The sequence below is a fragment of the Felis catus genome, chromosome F2 (assembly GCF_018350175.1).
Source record: "Felis catus isolate Fca126 chromosome F2, F.catus_Fca126_mat1.0, whole genome shotgun sequence".
Taxonomy (NCBI): Eukaryota; Metazoa; Chordata; class Mammalia; order Carnivora; family Felidae; genus Felis; species Felis catus.
The window spans coordinates 54338039-54355953 of NC_058385.1; the positions used below are offsets into that span (position 1 = coordinate 54338039).

The 17915-nt window shown below is 39.1% G+C and overlaps 2 protein-coding genes across 3 annotated transcripts in view; one reads left to right on the top strand and one right to left on the bottom strand.

Moving 5' to 3' along the window:
* The window catches only part of NUDCD1 (NudC domain containing 1), a 77809-nt gene extending 71621 nt beyond the window's left edge, over positions 1 to 6188 (bottom strand). The window contains exon 1 of the mRNA XM_011291445.4: positions 5933 to 6188. Coding sequence (XP_011289747.2) covers positions 5933 to 6050 — 118 coding nt within the window. The 5' untranslated portion in view covers positions 6051 to 6188. The remainder of the gene's footprint in view (positions 1 to 5932) is intronic.
* Positions 6189 to 6309: 121 nt separating this feature from the next.
* ENY2 (ENY2 transcription and export complex 2 subunit) lies at positions 6310 to 17386 on the top strand. 2 transcript variants are annotated; one of them, XM_004000061.6, is made up of 5 exons: positions 6310 to 6443; positions 7888 to 7964; positions 11783 to 11853; positions 13191 to 13265; positions 16242 to 17386. In XM_004000061.6, exons 2-5 carry the CDS (start codon positions 7897 to 7899, stop codon positions 16316 to 16318), a joined length of 291 nt encoding a protein of 96 aa, XP_004000110.1. In that variant the 5' UTR covers positions 6310 to 6443; positions 7888 to 7896; the 3' UTR covers positions 16319 to 17386. The 2 variants fall into 2 exon arrangements, with proteins under 2 accessions (XP_004000110.1, XP_004000109.1); XM_004000060.6 differs by having other exon boundaries at positions 6369 to 6515.
* The last annotated feature ends 529 nt before the right edge of the window (positions 17387 to 17915 follow it).

Consider the following 17915-nt stretch of genomic DNA (forward strand, 5'->3'; position numbering starts at 1 on the left):
TAAAGATGTATTATATTGGGGCACCTGGATGGCTTAGTCAGTTAAGCATCTGACTCTTGGTTTCCACTCAGGTGTTGATCTCATGACTCATGAGTTTGAGCCCCACATTGGGCTCTGCACTGGCAGCACAGAGCCTGCTTGAGACTCTCTCTCTCTCTTTCTCTTTGCTCCTCCCTGACTTGCACTCTATCTCTCAAAAATAAATAAACATTAAAAAAAATCTTTAAAGATGTATACCATTAACTCTAAAGCAACTAGTAAAATACAAAGAGCGATAGCTAGTAAACCAAGAAACGTGATAACAATGAATTCTTAAGAAAATACTCAACCCAGGGGCACCTGGGTGGCTCAGTCAGTTAAGTGTCTGACTTGGGCTCAGCTCATGATCTCACAGCTGGTGAGTTCAAGCCCTGCATCCAGCTCTGTGCTGACAGCTCAGAACCTGGAGCCTGCTTCCGATTCTGTGTGTGTGTCTCTCTCTCTCTGCACCTCCCCTGCTTGTGTTCTGTCTCTCTCTCAAAAAGAAATAAACATTTTAAAAATTTTAGAAAAAAAAAAAAGAAAATACTCAATCCAAAAGAAGGAAGAAAAATGGAAATGGACAAAATGAAAAAAAAAAAAAAAAGGAAAATTCCATTTTCCCAGAGTAGATAATACAAACAGAATACCACTAGCAAGATGAAAGATCAAACTAAAAAAAATCAATAATCACATCAAATATAAACAGCATAACGAAAAGGTAGAGATTGTCAGGTTGAATAAAGAAACAAGACTCAACTATTTCTGCCAGTAAGAAATACATGTTAGATACTAAAACACAAAAGGTTAAAAGTTAAAAGGTGGAAACAAATACACACATTATGGTAATATTTAGCAAAAGAGCTGGAGTGAGGACATAATAATCAATAGCGTTTATGCAACATAACAGAGCTTCAAAATATATGAAGTAAAAATGAACAGAACTGCAAGAAAAAAGAAAAATCTACAATCGTAGTCAGAGATTTCAATATCCTTCTCTTATGCAGGCACGAGGTAAAAGTAATTATGCTGAGTAAAAGAAACAAGACAAAAAATATATACTGTGTAATTCCATGCATATAAAACTCTAGAAAATGCACACTAATTTATAGTAACAGAGAACTAGTAGCAGTTGCTTAGGGACTGAAGGGGTATGTGGAGGAACAGAGTGCTAGTAACAGAAGGGCACAGGAAGTGCCCATTTTAAGTAGAGGAAGATCTGTACAAAATAGATGCCGAGAGGGGTGTCTGGGTGGTCAGTCGGTTAAGCATCCGACTCTTGGTTTCAGCTTAGGTCGTGATCTCACCGTTTCATGAGTTCAAGCCCCAAGTTGGGCTCTGTGCTGGCATCGCAGAGCTTGCTTGGGATTCTCTCTCTCCCTCCCCCCACTCATGCTCTCTCTCAAATAAATAAATAAATACATAAATAAATAAATAAATAAATAAATAAACAAACAAACAAACTTTATAAAACTTTTTGCTTGTTCTTTAGCATAGAAAAACAAACTGGAACGCCTGGGTGGCTCAGTCACTTAAGTGCCCGACTCTTGATCTCAGCTCAGGCCATGATCTCATGGGTTCATCTCATCAAGCCTGTGTTTGGCTCTGTGCTGACAGCATGGAGCCTGCTTCCGATTCATTCTCTCTCTCTCTCTCTCTCTCTCTCTCTCTCTCTCTGCCCCTGCCCTGCTCATGCTCTCTCTCTCTTTCAAAATAAATAAAATTTGGGAAGAAAAAGAAAAACACAAACTGACAGTTGTACTGTTTATATAGCAAAGGGAACTTTAGAACAATTTGCTAGTATTATTTAAAATAAGAGAATAAAAATGAGCCAGTACTAAAACTCCTCAAGATGAGAGCACATCTTCAACCTCACATTCTAAATGCAAAGCTTCACACACTGTCCACTAATGTTTTTGCTGAAATAATGTAAACTCCTTGGGTAGTATAAAAGAAATCAAGTTGCCAAGAGAAGCTCCTCAATCATACCTCACCATCTCCAGAAATGACAATTTTTAAACAAACTAATCTCAGGGCACCTGGGTGGCTCAGTTGGTTAAGCATCCGACTCATCATTTTGGCTCAGGTTCGACTCTCAAGGTTTCATGGGTTTGAGCCCCACGCAGGCTCTGTGCTGACAGTGCAGAGCCTGCTTGGGATTCTCTGCCTCTCTCTCTCCCTCTCTCTCTCTCTCTTTCTCTCGTTCTCTCTCTCTCTCTGTGCCCCTCCCCCACTCACGCTATCTCTGTCCCTCTCAAAATAAATAAACTTAAAAAAATAAATAAATAAAAATAAAAGAATTAACCTCTTCATCATCATTCTCAGGTAGTAATTCTTTTTTATTTTTAAATATTTATTCATTTTTTTTTTTTTGAGAGAGAGACAGATACAGAGCATAAGTGGGGCAGGAGCAGAGAAACAGGGAGACACAGAATCTGAAGCAGGCTCCAGCACAGAGCCCGATGTGGGGCTCAAATCCACAAACCATGAGATCATGATCTGAGCAGAAGTTGGATGTTTAACACACTGAGCCATGCAGGTACCCCATCAGGTAGTAATTCTTAATGCAAGCCCCTCACATAAACTATGGCAAAAGCCTCCAAACTGGTCTCCCTGCCTCTATTCCTCCAATCTCCCAAATTCAGCTGCCACAGATCCTCTTTTTTTTTGTTTTTAAACATTTTATTTTATTTTTTGAGAAACAGAGAGAGACACAGCACAAGCAGGAAAGGAGCAGACAGAGAGGGAGACACAGAATCAGAAGCAGGCTCCAGGCTCTAAGCTGTCAGCAGAGCCCGACACGAGGCTCGAACCCACGAACTACGCAATCATGACCTGAGCCAAAGTCAGATGCTTAACTGACTGAGCAACCCAGGAGCCCCCAGCCTCCACAGATGCTAAGAGTAAACCACTCAATCTCTAAATCTATCTGCTTTCTATTCTTAAAACCCTAAATGGCAGCTCATCACCACCTCCAATTGTGCATCCCAAACACAGATTCCAATACCAAAAATGGTGAAAAAAGGAAAAAACAATGACAACTTAGGAACTCGTTAATAAAGTTAATGTATTCAATTTAGAGGACTATTGTGAGAGTTTGCTTCCTGTTTTTTTGATGTTCAAATATCCTTTTACTTATGAAAGAATGGGTGAGGACATCACCGTGTTTAAGAAACATCTCCACTTAGGATGTATTATGCTAAGCTAAACAAGTCAGTCAGAGGAAGACAAATACCATACCATTTCACTCATATGTGGAATTTAAGAAACAAAACAGATAACATGGGAAGAGGGGGGAAAAGAGGGGGGCAAACCATAAGAGATTTTTAACTATAGAGAACAAACTAAGGGTTGATTGGGGTGGGGGGGGTGGATGGGAGGGATGGGCTAGATGGATGATGGGTATTGAGGAGGGCACTTGTGATGAACACTGGGTGACATGTAAGTGATGAATCACTAAATTCTACTCCTGAAACCAATATTACACTAGAATTTAAATAAACACTTGAAACAAACAAAAGAAACATCTCCACTTAGCAAATTAAAAAGTTGACAAACCTTTGACAGCTGAACTTTATTTTTATCTATTTTTTTTTAATCTTCATTCATTTCTGAGAGAGAGAGAGAGAGACAGAGTGTGAGCAGGGGACGGGCAGAGAGAGAGGGAGACACAGAATCCGAAGCAGGCTCCAGGCCCTGAGCTGTCAGCACAGAGCCCGACGTGGGGCCCAAACTCAGGTACCGTGAGATCATGACCTGAGCTGAAGTTGGACGCTAAACTGACTGAGCCACCCAGACGCCCCCTGAACTTTATTTTTAATTGTAAAAGCCCATGAAAAGAAATACTGACTTAGACACACCAGAGGTGCAAAGTCCACAAAACCAACAGTGCCCTCATCTATCTTTCTAACTCATCTCTCATTCCCCAGATTTTTTCCTCCAGCAATACAGGACTGCAGCAGTGTCCTACACCAAACCCAATTACTCTTTCCCTTTTTTACTCACGCTTTCTCAGGAATGGAGTGACCTCAATAACAACTTCTTTTCCTCACTCATTCAATTTATTGAGTACCTATAATCTTAAGCGTGAGGGATACAGTAGTGAAGAAAAGAGAAACATTATCTTCATGGAGTCACAGTCTAGTGGAGGAAAAAGATATCAAATAAATATAGAATTAAAAACTATGATAATACTGCTTTACAGAGAATGGAATGAAGGAGAATGAAATGGCAGGAAAGCTAGTCAATAAGCTACTATAGTTAAGGTAAAAAATAACTGATTTGGACAAGGGTGGAGGCAAGAAGTCAAATCTTGAGCTGACTGTACTTGCTGACAGACTGAACAAGGGGATAAAAGAAATACTTCATGACTCCAATATAAGCAATTATGTAGACTTGCACTAATAGTTCCAATTTTTTATGCCTCTCTGTCTTTGCTATGAGTTTGCTATACTGATTTTAAGGCTTGATGATATGACTTGCTTTGACCAATGGGACAAGAGCAAACTTCTTCCTGGCAGCAGCTTATAAAAGTGCCTGTGCACTGCTGGTTTTCTCTTGGAGTAAAAAGCCTGCTAAAGAATGAGACCACATGGAGAAAACCTAACTAGGTAGAAGCCATCTGAAATAATCCTACACCAATCTATAGCCAGAGAACCCCCAAACATATGAGGAAGTCCAGCCAAGAGCAGAGCGACAAAGCAGATGCATAGCTGAACAAAAATGCAGGAATAAGCCCAAGCCACGACTAGAAGAACCACCTACCTAACTTACAGACCTGTGAGCAACAATAACTGCTTACTCTTTTGAGCACTGAGTTTTGGGTGGCCTTTTCATGCATAAATTAAACATGATGGTACCATTTACTGACACAGGGTGGGAGAAGGAAAGGAAGGGAATGAAAAGAAAAACCAAGCTCATTTTATCTTACCTGAGTCAACTCTTACCTATTCTTAAAAACTCAACTTAGATACCAACTTCTCCAGGAAGCTTTCCCAGATCTCCAGGCTGGTTTGGAAAGATACTTAAGTACTAACATTGTGTTCTGTACATAACCAGATCACTGCCTTATCAGACTGCTCTAAATTTACCTGTTTATATTTTTCTTCCCAAGTACCCAACTGCACTTTTATGTTACAGACTGTACCTCATTTATCTTGATAATATCAGCAGGTAACATAAAACAAGGTCTTGATAGAGGTTTCTGAATTTTATAAATCAATTAATAAACACTTATCTGATAAAATTTATTAAGTCTAGATCAGTATTTCTCAAAGTGTGATGCACTCAACACGCATCAGAATCAGTAGAGGTGTGTTAAAAATGCAAATCTCTGGGCCCTTTATCTTTAACGAAAATACCATTCATTACGTTCTAAGAACAAGGATGAATATTTTGGTCAGCCTCAAATACACACAAATAGAAGTGTAGGTACTAAATCAACGTTTCCTCAAAATTTCCTAGAGATATTCTCTAAGATAGTGTCCTTAGACTGACAGCACCTATGCAACTGAAAATCCTCTGAATTGCAATGGAGTTTCTTTCTAAGAAATGAATCTCCGCCATCTGGGAGGTCCTCCAAGGTGTGGCTTCTCAACGCACACGGTTACCGAGGATGCTAGAGAGCGAAAGCGGGGCCCAGGCCAGGGACGGACAAGCGCCCAGAGGCCAGGCAGCAGTTGCGTGACGGACCCTGGAACTCGGGCCGAGCCAGGCGAAGGAGACTCCCACTGGGTTCCGGGATGGGCTTCCCTCTCCAGAGGCGGCCATCCCCGGTCCACGCTAGCCCGACGGGATATACGGAAGGCCCCGGTCGCCTTGCTTGCCCAAGACAGAAAGGAAGAAAATGAGGAAAGGGTCCGGCTGCCAGCAGCCGAAAGTGGGGAGAGTGCCGGGGGTCGCCGCCGCTTCCCACCTGCGTCAAGCTCCAGCTGGTAACAGGGCAGCGGCTCGAGGGAGAGCTTGTAACCCTCGAAGCGGGGATCCAACAGAGGTCTCTTCACGCGCAGAGAGCAATTAGCAGCCACCTCCATAGCCTTCCTAGGTCGCAGCGTGAAAATTAATAAAGCTCTTGTTGAAAGGTCCGCGCTTCGCTCGTAGCACCGAGGCTCGCAGGCGGCGTGGTTCCCATCCCAGAAAACACTGCGGTGTGAGGCGCCGTCTGGGAAATGTAGTGTCCATGCGAAAGTTGACTCTGTTGCATGCCGGGCTATGTAGTCTTTCGGAGACTTAACGCCCGCACGACTGCAGGGTATGGACTTTCTTACCCAGAGGGCTGAGCTACCAGGAGGCGGCCCGCGCTGGTTAAATTCTCACATTTATAGGCAGGGTGGCGAGACCCCGCCCCGGAAATGCGTGTTTTAGCTTTCTGTGTGCTTAGGTGCCCGAGCTACTGAGGGTCTAAGTCCGGGCAGCCGAAGAGTGTGGTAGGTAACGGTCGTCAGCGCAAGGGTCATTTCGTCGCTGGGAAGGGACGGCCCTCGCCCGCGGTGATGGTGGTGAGCTATGCCCGTGGTCCTCAGGGCCGGGACCCGGGCCCAGCCCAGGCTCCTTTCGATGTGCTGTCTTTCGTTAGCTTCCCCGACCCGCGCTCGCGGGCCTGTAGGGCTCTCCGACAGGGCGTGCAACCGGAGTTGGCCTGAAGCCAGTCCACGCTTTGTTTTCTGGCTCCTCCCCTCCCGCCTCTCCCGCTGTCTCCGCCCTATTCTATTTTCCCAAAGAATGTCTGAACTGGGAGGGATTCCCCTAGCGCCCTTGTTTTACCAGTGAGAAAACTGAGGCCTTTAAGAATTGACTTGTCCAAGGTCACTATCCGTATTTTAGGGGCCAAGGCGAGATCAAGTTCAATATTCTAGGAATGGTACCGACTAGACCTTAGAGTTATTTTGAAAATGTTAGCCTCCAACGACATAAGCAAACATTACTAAGTCCTTTCTCAACCCCTCCTTTTTCCTGTTCCACTCAAAAAAAATTTTTTTTCCCAACTCAAAACTCATTGCCAGCCTGAGTTTTCACATAGGCGAAGATGGGAGACAACAAAAGTGGTCCCGAGTTAGTGACAGATTAAGTGCAGTAATGTTACTGTATTCCAAGTTTTTACATTCTAACCTCCTTCTACCTTTTTTTTTTAACTGAAAATTGAGAATTTTCCGTGTTGGGAATTAGTTCGAGATTTGTTTTCAGCTTTGATGAAGAGCATACACAAACACATACTTGGAGCTAGTTTGAGAGTTGTACTTCTGGGTGCATCCTAGTGAAAAGTAAAGCACTTAGAACCTAATCTGGAAATTTTATTTTTCACCAACAGTACTTGATCTTTTATTGGTATTTAGGTTACATGGCTTCCCAGAAATTTTGAATGCAGTTAAAGTGCAGAAATTATTAGCAGTCAGTTATGATGTGCTGTTAAAGTGTTTGGGGGCTTCTCAGGTCAGAGTACCTGAGTTCAAATCCTGCCTTCACCACTTTCTATCTTTGTGCCTCAGTTTTCTCAATTGTAAAATACAAATTATGTTAATAATTCATACATAAAAAAATAAGTTTTGGGAATTAAATGAGGTTAAAAAAAAGCCCCAATGTGTTAACCCAGTACTGGGCACATAAGTGTTTCATAAATGTGACAATAGTTATTATTATCTAAGGACTCATTAATAAAGGGTATATGGGGAAAGAAAATTGTGAGTTAATCAGTATGACTTATTGGGATGCAGTAAACGATATTAAGAGTAATGACATTGTTAACACAATGTTGAAATTTATCACTCCTTCAGTTGATAGAATGTTAAATGTTAAATGGGATGCTTACCTAGAGGATTTAGAAGAAAATGCTTTGTGGGTGTTCTGTATCTGAAAATACATGTTGATGTTCAGGTTAGCAAGATGAACAAAGATGCGCAGATGAGAGCAGCGATTAACCAAAAGTTGATAGAAACTGGAGAAAGAGAACGGTAAGCAATGGATTATGTTAATAAATTACATTTAACATCTTTAAGTTACAGTTATTTTAATGTAAGAATCTAATATCAAGGAGCAAACTGATGTCAATGGAAGGAATTACAGAAAATTGAGATTATCAAAAGTTTCAATTCCTAACATCCATAAAAAATAGGTCTGTTCAGTATTGTATGACTTAAACGAAAATGAGTTCTCTAAAAAGATGAACAAGAAATGACTGTCAAAGAATGTATCATCTAACAGAGAAGAAAATATACCCAGATTACTACAGTTTTTAATAGGGAGATAATATGATAGAACCAGTTTCAGTTACCAAACTATTAATCTCAGAGCAGCTGTGCTGTTCTTACTCTCTGAGACATTCTTCTTCCCTGATCTTTAATTCTAGCTCATCTTTCAGGTCTTAATTTAAATATCATCTCTTACAGGAATCCCTTAAGTCCAAGATGCCTTGTTCTATCCTAGCATTTAATCACATTGTATTATAACCACCTGCTTTGCTTATTTGTGTCCTCCAGTATACTCTCAGTTCCTTGACAGTAGAACTACCATTGTATCCCCAGCATTATGCCTAGCACATAACAGACCAGGTAAATATTTGAAGAATGAACAGGTGTAGAAGTACTAAGCAGAGGCTCAGGAATCAAGAAAGGCTTCCAGAAGTAGGGTGAAAAATTGCATAAGAGAAATATATTTAAGGAAGAGGAGAGATCTTTCAACTGTACTTGGGGGTTAAAGTAATCAGTTAGAGTAGTATAACAGGTATTTCAGTTCTGGAAGAAAGATTAGCAGTTCTTCCAGCCAGTAAAGCAGAGAAGACATTCAAGGAACATGGAACAGAATGTGCAAAGTCACAGAGATTTGTTACAACATAATAATGTTCTGAGGAACTGTAAAATTAAAGCTGGCAGGTAAAGTATGAAAGTGATATTGCTGGAACAGTAGACAGGAGGAGTAGATTTGGTATAAGTCAGAATTCTTTCATTTGTAAATGGTAGAAACTGAACTCAAAAACTTGCTTAATCAGTGGAAATATATAAGCTCATCTAACTAAAAAGTCAAGAGCTTGAAATTACTTCAGGCTCCACTGGGTCCAAGCACTCAAAAATTGTTACCAAGAATATGTTTTTCTTTTTCTTTCTCAGCTCTTTTCCTCTGTGTTGGCTTTATTCTTAAGCAGACTACCCACAAGGTGGCAGAGATCAGCAGTTCAGGATTCACATCCCTCTGGCTCAGACTACCTTTCTCCTAGTAGTTCCAGCAAAGTACCTGGCTTGATTACCATCTTACTTAGGTACATAGGCCAGTTATGATCAGCCTTGCCTGGGTCTCATTTCCATTGCTGGAACCCTGCACAGATTTATTACACTGAGAGTGGTGTCAAAGAAAGGGCAGGAAAATGGGTGATGGGTTTGCAAAAACATCTGACTTTATCCTTGGGTGGGGGGAGAAGTTAAAAGATTCTAAGAAAGGGGATGACTACATCACATTTGCTCTTTAGGAATACTATTCTGGCAATGTGAGGATAGCCTTAAAGGGCTAGAGATACATTATAGAAGAATGTGTTAGCAGGTTATATCAGGTTAAAAATGAAAAACAGCAAAAATGGAAACAAGAACTTAAAAATTTTTAAAGTAAAATCAGCAGTCCTCAATATGAGAAATGAGGAAGAAGACATCCAGAATGGTGCCTTGGGGAACTGAGACGATAGTATTGGCAGTAATGTGTAAAGGGGATTATTTATTATTGTTTATTTGTCTCTTCATTCGTGCAGCTTAAAGTTACTGAGTTTCTAGCATATGCTATGTCCTGTTAAGGTGCTGGTGATACAGTAGTGAACAAAATAAAGTCTGTCCTTTCATGGAGCTTACATTCTAATGGGAGGAGACAGACACTACATCTGTTTTATGTAGATGGTGGTAAGTTCTAGAGGAAAAATAAAGCAGAGAATAATGGGTTGTGTATTTGAGACAAAAAAATAAAGAAGGCTTCACTGGTAAGAAATCAGAAGGATATGAGTGAATGGGGAGGACTTTCAGGAGCCAAGGATCTAAGACAGGAGCTTGCCTGGTTTTTTGAGGAGCACATAGAATTTCATCAGCCTGAGTAAATTGAGTGAGAGGAAGAAGAGAGACCTGGGGAGGGGGAAGATCATGGAGGGTTATTTAGGCTAGTTAGGTTAGTAAGCCTAACAAAAACTTGGAATTTTAGTCTAAGGAAATTGGGAAGCACTGAGCCATTTTGAGCAGAAGAAGGAGAGTGAAGTATATGAGCAAAGGAGTAGGGGGACAAGTTTAGGGGCATTGGCAGTGGTCCAGTCCAAGAGAAGAAGATGGCTTGGACTAGGGGAGTAATGGCAAAGATGGTAAAGAAAACATTTTGATTGTAGTGTATATTTAAAACTGGAACCAGTAGGAATTGCTCCTGTGGATTATACGTATAGTGTTAACAGAGTTGAGTGAAAGATGCTCCTAGGTTTTCTAGCCTGAGGAAACTTCAGGTTAAGCGTCCAACTTCAGCTCAGGTCCAACTTCAGCTCAGGTTAAGCCTGAGGAACTTCTGTTAAGCGTCCAACTTCAGCTCAGGTCATGATCTCACGGCTTGGCTCGGCGGTGTGAGCCCTGCTTTGGGCTCTGTGCTGACAGCTCAAGCCTGGAGCCTGCTTCTGAGTGTGTGTCTCTGCCCCTCCACCGCTCAAGTGTGCATGCTCTCGCTCTCTCTCAAGTATAAATAAACAAAAAAAACAAAAAAAACAAAAAAAGGAAGACCTAATTAAATACCAAGATGGAACTGTCACATAGGGGATGTCTAGGAATATTGAAAGAGAAATGGTTTGGTTTGGGACATGACGTGTTGAAGCTGAGACATGATTTAGGTTAAAGATTGAAGACTTGTAAGAGTGGGTATGGCAAAAGGATAGGAAATATTTTATTATACCCATGATGCAGTTAGTTGTAATACACACCATTATTTTTTTTAACCTGTAGGGAAAAAGAAAATTCTGCCAATTAAATTATGACAGGCATAGGGCGCCTGGGTGGCTCAGTCGGTTAAGCGTCCGACTTCGGCTCAGGTCATGATCTCGCAGTCCCTGAGTTCAAGCCCCGCGTCGGGCTCTGTGCTGACAGCTCAGAGCCTGGAGCCTGTTTCGGATTCTGTGTGTCTCCCTTTCTCTCTGACCCTCCCCCGTTCATGCTCTGTCTCTCTCTGTCTCAAAAATAAATAAACATTAAAAAAAATTTTTTAAATTATGACAGGCATACCAATTACTGAATTATTGGAATGTGGGGGAGAAACAGGCTTAGAATCAATGAAATACCATACTTAGTATATAATTTGGAAGCTTGTTGGAAAAAAATGAGGGGAAAGTTTTTGAGGTTAGAAATATGGGGAAGCAAGAGAGCTAAAGGAGAAGAGTTTGTAGTCAAAGAATAGATTTTGAAGATTTTGAGGTGCACCTGCTTCGAGTTCAACTAAAACTATCTAGAAATTGTACAAGACTCACAGTATTCCTGTTGGTGGAGGGGAATAGAAAGTGTATGAGAAGGCCAGAGAGTAGAGTTTCTTGAGAAGTACTTCTCCCTCATCCACTTCATTTAACTTTATAATGATGAAAATGAGGTCCAGAGTCTAAATTATTTGCATAAGATCAAAAAATTAGTAATAGAACCAAGATTAGGCCACAATTAAAGTTTTTGTGTTTAGAAGGCAGGGAATTTTTACTTGAACGTTTGAACTTTTGCTTCAAACATCCTATCTAAAATATTGTGCATTGTTGTAGTTTAATATCAAAATATTTCTTTTTCAACAGCCTCAAAGAGTTGCTGAGAGCTAAATTAATTGAATGTGGCTGGAAGGACCAGTTGAAGGCACACTGTAAAGGTAATCAGTTTCATTTACAAAATAAACTAATTCCATTGTTCTTGTTGGTTTGGAGTTCACTAGAAAAATCATAGGCAGTATTTTAAGATCTGCTGAGTGCCGAGCATAATTTGAAACATACGGAAAATTGAATCTTGTAGTAATGATTTCCTCCTTTTGTCTCCTTTTGGTAGATGTAATTCCTGAAACTTTAGAAATTTTGTTTGTATTTTTTGTAACCAAGTGAGGCAAGATTTTCTCTCTCATCAGAGTATGGAATCCAGCCTTTTTTCAGTGTCCCTACTCAAAGTGAAACATTAATTATTCCTATGTTTTAACTTTATAACAAATTGAACACTATCATTGGCAGACTTTATAGGAATTACATCTCTGGCTTTAACAATATTATTTTTTGAAGAATTTACCTACAAAAATCCTAGATAATTACACTAATTTTTTAAAATGTGGGGTGGAAGCTTGTTAAGTTACTGGGTGTTGATGAGGATACCACTAGATAAATTATACATGTCAAGAGATGAGCCTCCTTTTCTGGGTCAGCTTTGGTATAATGCAATTCTGGATATTTTCAATGAACTCCCATTATATTGCAATTGTTTCTACAATTAATGATAATAGAAACTATTTATATCATTAATCCTAAGAAGGCAATGTGGTGAGTTAGTAAAGGCATAGACTTTGAGGTCATACAGACCTTCACTGGAAGAGAATACAGCTGGACTTCAGCTTATGTTTGGATGAGTATTTAATCTTTAAGCCTCAGTAGGCTCACTTGTGAAGTGGAAAAATGCCTGGCCCATTAGATTGTTGTGAATATTAAATGCTGCAAAACACCCAGCACATAGCGTTCCAATAATGTTAACTCCTTTCCCTCTTCTTCTTTTGGCCTAGCCTAGAGAAGAGAAATGAACAAAAGAGTTGTTCTATAGTTTAATTTAGGGATATGAAATTACAAGTTAGACTCAAATAATAGCTTTTACCTCCCTCCATACATTCAGGAACTGCTATTATAGTGAAATAAGATCTGTACAGTTCTAAGTTTCCAGCTTTTTACACATTTTAGATTTGACTTTACAGTTCGAATTCATTCTGTTATATTTGTTAAGTTACAAGTGATTTAGCTGAGAGATGAATAGGTTTTTACGATTTTGATCTGGTGAATACTTAATGTGTTTAAGGTTGAACTAAATCTTCAATAGAAAAGAAAAAAAGAAGTGTCCTCTTTTTTTTTAAAGACCAGTCTGCACTCTAAAAACATGATCTTAACCCTTCCTCTATGAAAATCTTTCTTACAGATAATGATTTTAAATGATATGATTTGTTTTTTGCTTTTGCATAAGAGGTAATTAAAGAAAAAGGACTAGAACACGTTACTGTTGATGACTTGGTGGCTGAAATCACACCAAAAGGCAGAGGTAAGGAATACAGATTTTGTGGACGGAAACGTGTGAAGACATGATTTTTTTCTCTCTTGCTGGTTCAGTTTTTCTTTCTTTTTACAGGGAAAAATACCCTTTCTAAAATTATTTGGGTACTTGAACTTTCCTCAATGGGAAAGATAATTGCTACCTACCTCTCTAGCATAGTCTTGAGTAATAAATATGATGAGAAGTATAAAATGTTTTTGCACTCTAAAACAGTATAGAAACATAAGTTCATAATGGTTGTTAAGACAGTTTTTAAAATATGTGATTTTGTAGGGTCAAGTAGTACCTGAAGCTAGGATTCATAAGTTTTATTAGATATGGCCTGATTTCAGTAATCCAAAGTTTTACTGTAGCCCCACAGTGAATGCTCTGCTGTTGTTTTTCTTTTTAAAAATAAGTAAAGTTCTGGGGCACCTGGGTGACTCAGTGAGTTGAGCATCCAACTCTTAATTTCAGCTCAGGTCATGATCTCACGGTTGTGGGCTCCGTGCTGAGCGTGGAGCCTGCTTTGGATTCTCTCTCTCCCTCTCTCTGCCCTCCCTCACTTAACGCTGTCTCTCTCAAAAAAATAAATAAATAAATAAACATTTAAAAAAGAAAAGTTCTGTCTTCTTAACTGTCTAATTAAGAATTGGACAGCTTCAGGGGCGCCTGGGTGGCGCAGTCGGTTAAGCGTCCGACTTCAGCCAGGTCGCGATCTCGCGGTCCATGAGTTCGAGCCCCGTGTCAGGCTCTGGGCTGATGGCTCAGAGCCTGGAGCCTGTTTCCGATTCTGTGTCTCCCTCTCTCTCTGCCCCTCCCCCGTTCATGCTCTGTCTCTCTCTGTCCCAAAAATAAATAAACGTTGAAAAAAAAAATTAAAATAAAAATAAAAATAAAAAAAAGAATTGGGCAGCTTCAAAACTTCATATTCAGGGTGACCTGTATTTAAAATTCACACTACAAACATCTTTATTTCCTTTCAGAAGGCAAAGGAAGGAGAGGAAATATATTAACATTGGTGATATGTAATAAATACTGAGTTAGGAGTTACATTGTTACCTCAGATGCAGCTATGTCATTTTCATTTATTTTGAGAAAGGGGTTTTTCTGTTCATTTTAAGTGTAAGCAGATAAATGAGATGATTCATTATCTGTTTTTTCACATAGAAATAGTGAAAAGAATTTAAGTGTGAAAAGTAAATGAGTTTGAAAATTATTGCTAGAGAATACTAATTCTCTGAACTATCTGCTGGGAAAGAGCTACAGAATCCCATCGTCCTTTCCAGCCATCTGTAGGCCTGTTCACAGCTAAAAAAAACATGACTTTTTCATCAAGCATGTCTCAGGGAAAAGAAAAACAAAACAAGAAACAGTATGTATTGTTCTCCCCACGAATTTACACTTTAAAATCATTTTCTCCAATTTCTTTTTCTATTTTCTGTCTGTAATTTATGTTTAATCTATTAACATTTAGGAGCTGGTTATACAGGATGGAAATTTCCTTTGCTTCTCTTTCAACACTTGTATCCTGGACATTTCAATCCCGTATAACTCCACTGCTGGAAAATGAACAAATACAGAACAGAGAAGTCAAAATAAATCCTTTCTTTTATGTTCTTAGTCTTCTTTTATAACAGAAATATTTATTTTCTTTTTTTAAGATACAGTAGAATTGACTTTTTCTTAGTGTGCAGTGCTATGAATTTTATACACATGTGTAGATTCACGTAACTACCACCCCCTATCCCTCAAGCTATCCTTTTATGGTCACACCTTATCCCTAACTCCAAGGCAACTAGACTGATCTAGTCTCCATCACCATAAGTTTTATTAAAGTATGTTTAATGTACCTACTGATCTCATTTCTAGTGATCTTAATTATGTAGCCTTTGTTTCTCAGAGGCTTAAATTAAACAATTTGTCAAGGGGAATAGGTGTCTTATTTAACTTGCATACTTATTTATGGAATTCACTGTACAAATGTTGAACTGTACCTGAAGTTTTTAGTTTCCTTTAGATACAAGCAAGTAGCATTAGAAGTTCTGGTTCATTCCCGATTGTCCTTATTTATTAGTAGCCACAAAAGGAAAAATGATAGTGTAGATTCGTGTATTGACATTTAATAGTAATGAAAATTTCAAAGAGCAGGGCTTTTTTGTTTTTCATTTTTTGTTTGATACTCTGCATAGATAATAGTCACATGATTCAACATTGAAAAAGTAAAAATACCATAAATGTAACCCCTGTCACAGTTTTTGCATCTTTGCTGAGTCAGAGAGTATGTGCACTTACTTCTACAGTATTGCCAAGTTAGCTGCCCCAAAATGCGGTACCAATTTATATTCCCCACCAGCTAATACAAGAGCACCAGTTTTCCCTCAATCTTGCCAGCACAGGATACTACCGACCTTTGGTTTTTAGCCAATATGATTGGTAAAACATGGTATCTAAATGTGGTTTTAATTTACATTTCAACTATGAGACTAAACCCCTTCTGCATTCAAGAACTGTGTTCCTCCTTTTCTTTATCTCTTTTGCTTGTTTTTCTTTTAGTCTGATCTTTTTCTTATCAATTTGGAGAAATTATATAGTAGAGAGGTCAGCCCAATTCTGTAAGTGTTTTCCCACTTTTGTCTTTTGCCTTTGTTTATGGTGATTTTGACCAACTTCTTGAATTGTCACTGTTGCATTTAAACCAAATTTATTAACCTGCTGTACCTCTGTATTTAAAAAAAGCCTTTTCCACTCCTAGTTTAAAGAATTTTCTTATGTTTTCTCATCGGTGTGCAGTGTAGTTAGGTATTGGACAGTTCACTCAAATAATGAATTGCAGATATACTTTTTCAGGTATCTTTACCTATTTCTTTATTGAAGCATGTGGGTTATTCATGAAATTATTAATTCAGAATAAGATATCAAATATCAAATTGACATATATTAATTGGAATCTTCTTACTCTTATATTTTATTTTTATATTTCAGCCCTGGTACCTGACAGTGTAAAGAAGGAGCTCCTACAAAGAATAAGAACATTCCTTGCTCAGCATGCCAGCCTTTAAGATTGAATTAGATTGTGTCGTTTTGTGGTTTTATTTCTGAAAGTAAAACTTGCCATAAATTAGGAAACAATTTCCCAAAATAAAATCCTTTTTTGTATGATGGTATACAGTTTTCAGTAATGATGTATACATTGTATTGATTTTTTTCCCTAAATGTGTTATTTTAATAAATATCTCATGAATGAGTTTGAAGTTTCCTTGGATTTGCGAATAAAAGGGACTTTATTAATAATTTGCCAGATTTGTTGAAAAAGTCAGCAATTAATACAGTTTAAATGTTAAGTATGTGCATATATCTGTGCTAACAACCGAAGAGAAGTAAGCAGGCTCTTCTATTGTCTGGATGTGGTGTATTCCTCTTTTGAATCTCTATGATATTTTATAATACATGTCCCATCTTGTACTACAGATGTCTAATTTCTGATTTGTTATAAATGCTGAGGGTTGGGACTGGGTCTTAATCATCTTTATGTGCCTTCCTTATTCCTCAAAGAATTTACCATCCTATTGGAAGAGAGAACATTTGCAAACTGGCTTCATACCACGCTCCTCTCACATACTCTACTCATCTGAACTTTGAGAGCAGAAGCTCTAAATTGCATCCCCACATACTAAGGTCAAGAAAGAACTTACTGGGAAATAATCTCCACCTGTAGCTTTACTCTGACATCAAGATTGCCAAATCCAATGGACTCTTACCAATTCTTATGTGACCTCTGCTGGAATGAGAATGTTGACCATCCTGCCACTTGGAACTTTCTTCCCACTCCTCACATTGTGTTTTCCTACACTGGAAGTTCCTTCTGTTTCTTGTGGATACCTTTTGCTGTATGGGACTTTAAATAATGGTGTGTTTTAGTGCTCCCTCCTGGGCCCTCTGCTTGACTAATGATATACTTTTCCTGGGCAAATCCCAGGACACTTGGGTTGGACTGTGGCTTCAAATATAAACTTGGTGATAAATGGTAAATTGTATCTCCAAACCAGACTTCAACCCAGCCTCCAGACCCGAATACCCAACTGCTGTGGATCAGCTTTCTTGGATGTTCCATAAACACCTTAACCTGACCACATCTAAGACAGTGACTTCTTTTCCTCCAATAACTGCCCTTACTGTGTTCCTTATCTCTGTGAGTGGTACCTCCCAGATCTTCAGATTAAAATACTAATTCAGAAGGTAAGAGGTATGGCACAAGATTTCTCTATTTCAGACAGGTTCTCAGTCAAGGTTTATGCTGCTGAGGGAGGACACTGTGTAGCAAGGTTGTAAATTGTCCACTTCCTGCCCTCTTGACTGCCTTAGGTCAGACTGATAATTGCAGTAGGCTCCTATTTTAGTTGTCCATGCCTCCTCCAATGACTCTTCCACAGGATTACCTAAGTGATCTTATTAAAAGTCAAGCCTCATCATTTTTTTCTGCTTGAAATTTCTCAGTGGCTCTTAGTTTACAGAGTAAAATTCAAGCTTGACCATAGCACGTAGGTCTGACATTTACTTATTTCTAGTCGCTCTAAAGAGTCCCCAAAAGAATAAAATTACTTCATCCCTCAATAATTTTGCAAATCCATCAACTTAGCCCTTTTACTTTCATTCCTA

Excerpts from the sequence above, each read along its gene's own strand:
- ENY2 (XM_004000060.6), top strand. Across the intron at positions 7,965-11,782 it reads GAAACTGGAGAAAGAGAACG|CCTCAAAGAGTTGCTGAGAG; the intron begins GTAAGCAATGGA and ends CTTTTTCAACAG. Across the intron at positions 13,266-16,241 it reads AATCACACCAAAAGGCAGAG|CCCTGGTACCTGACAGTGTA; the intron begins GTAAGGAATACA and ends TTTATATTTCAG.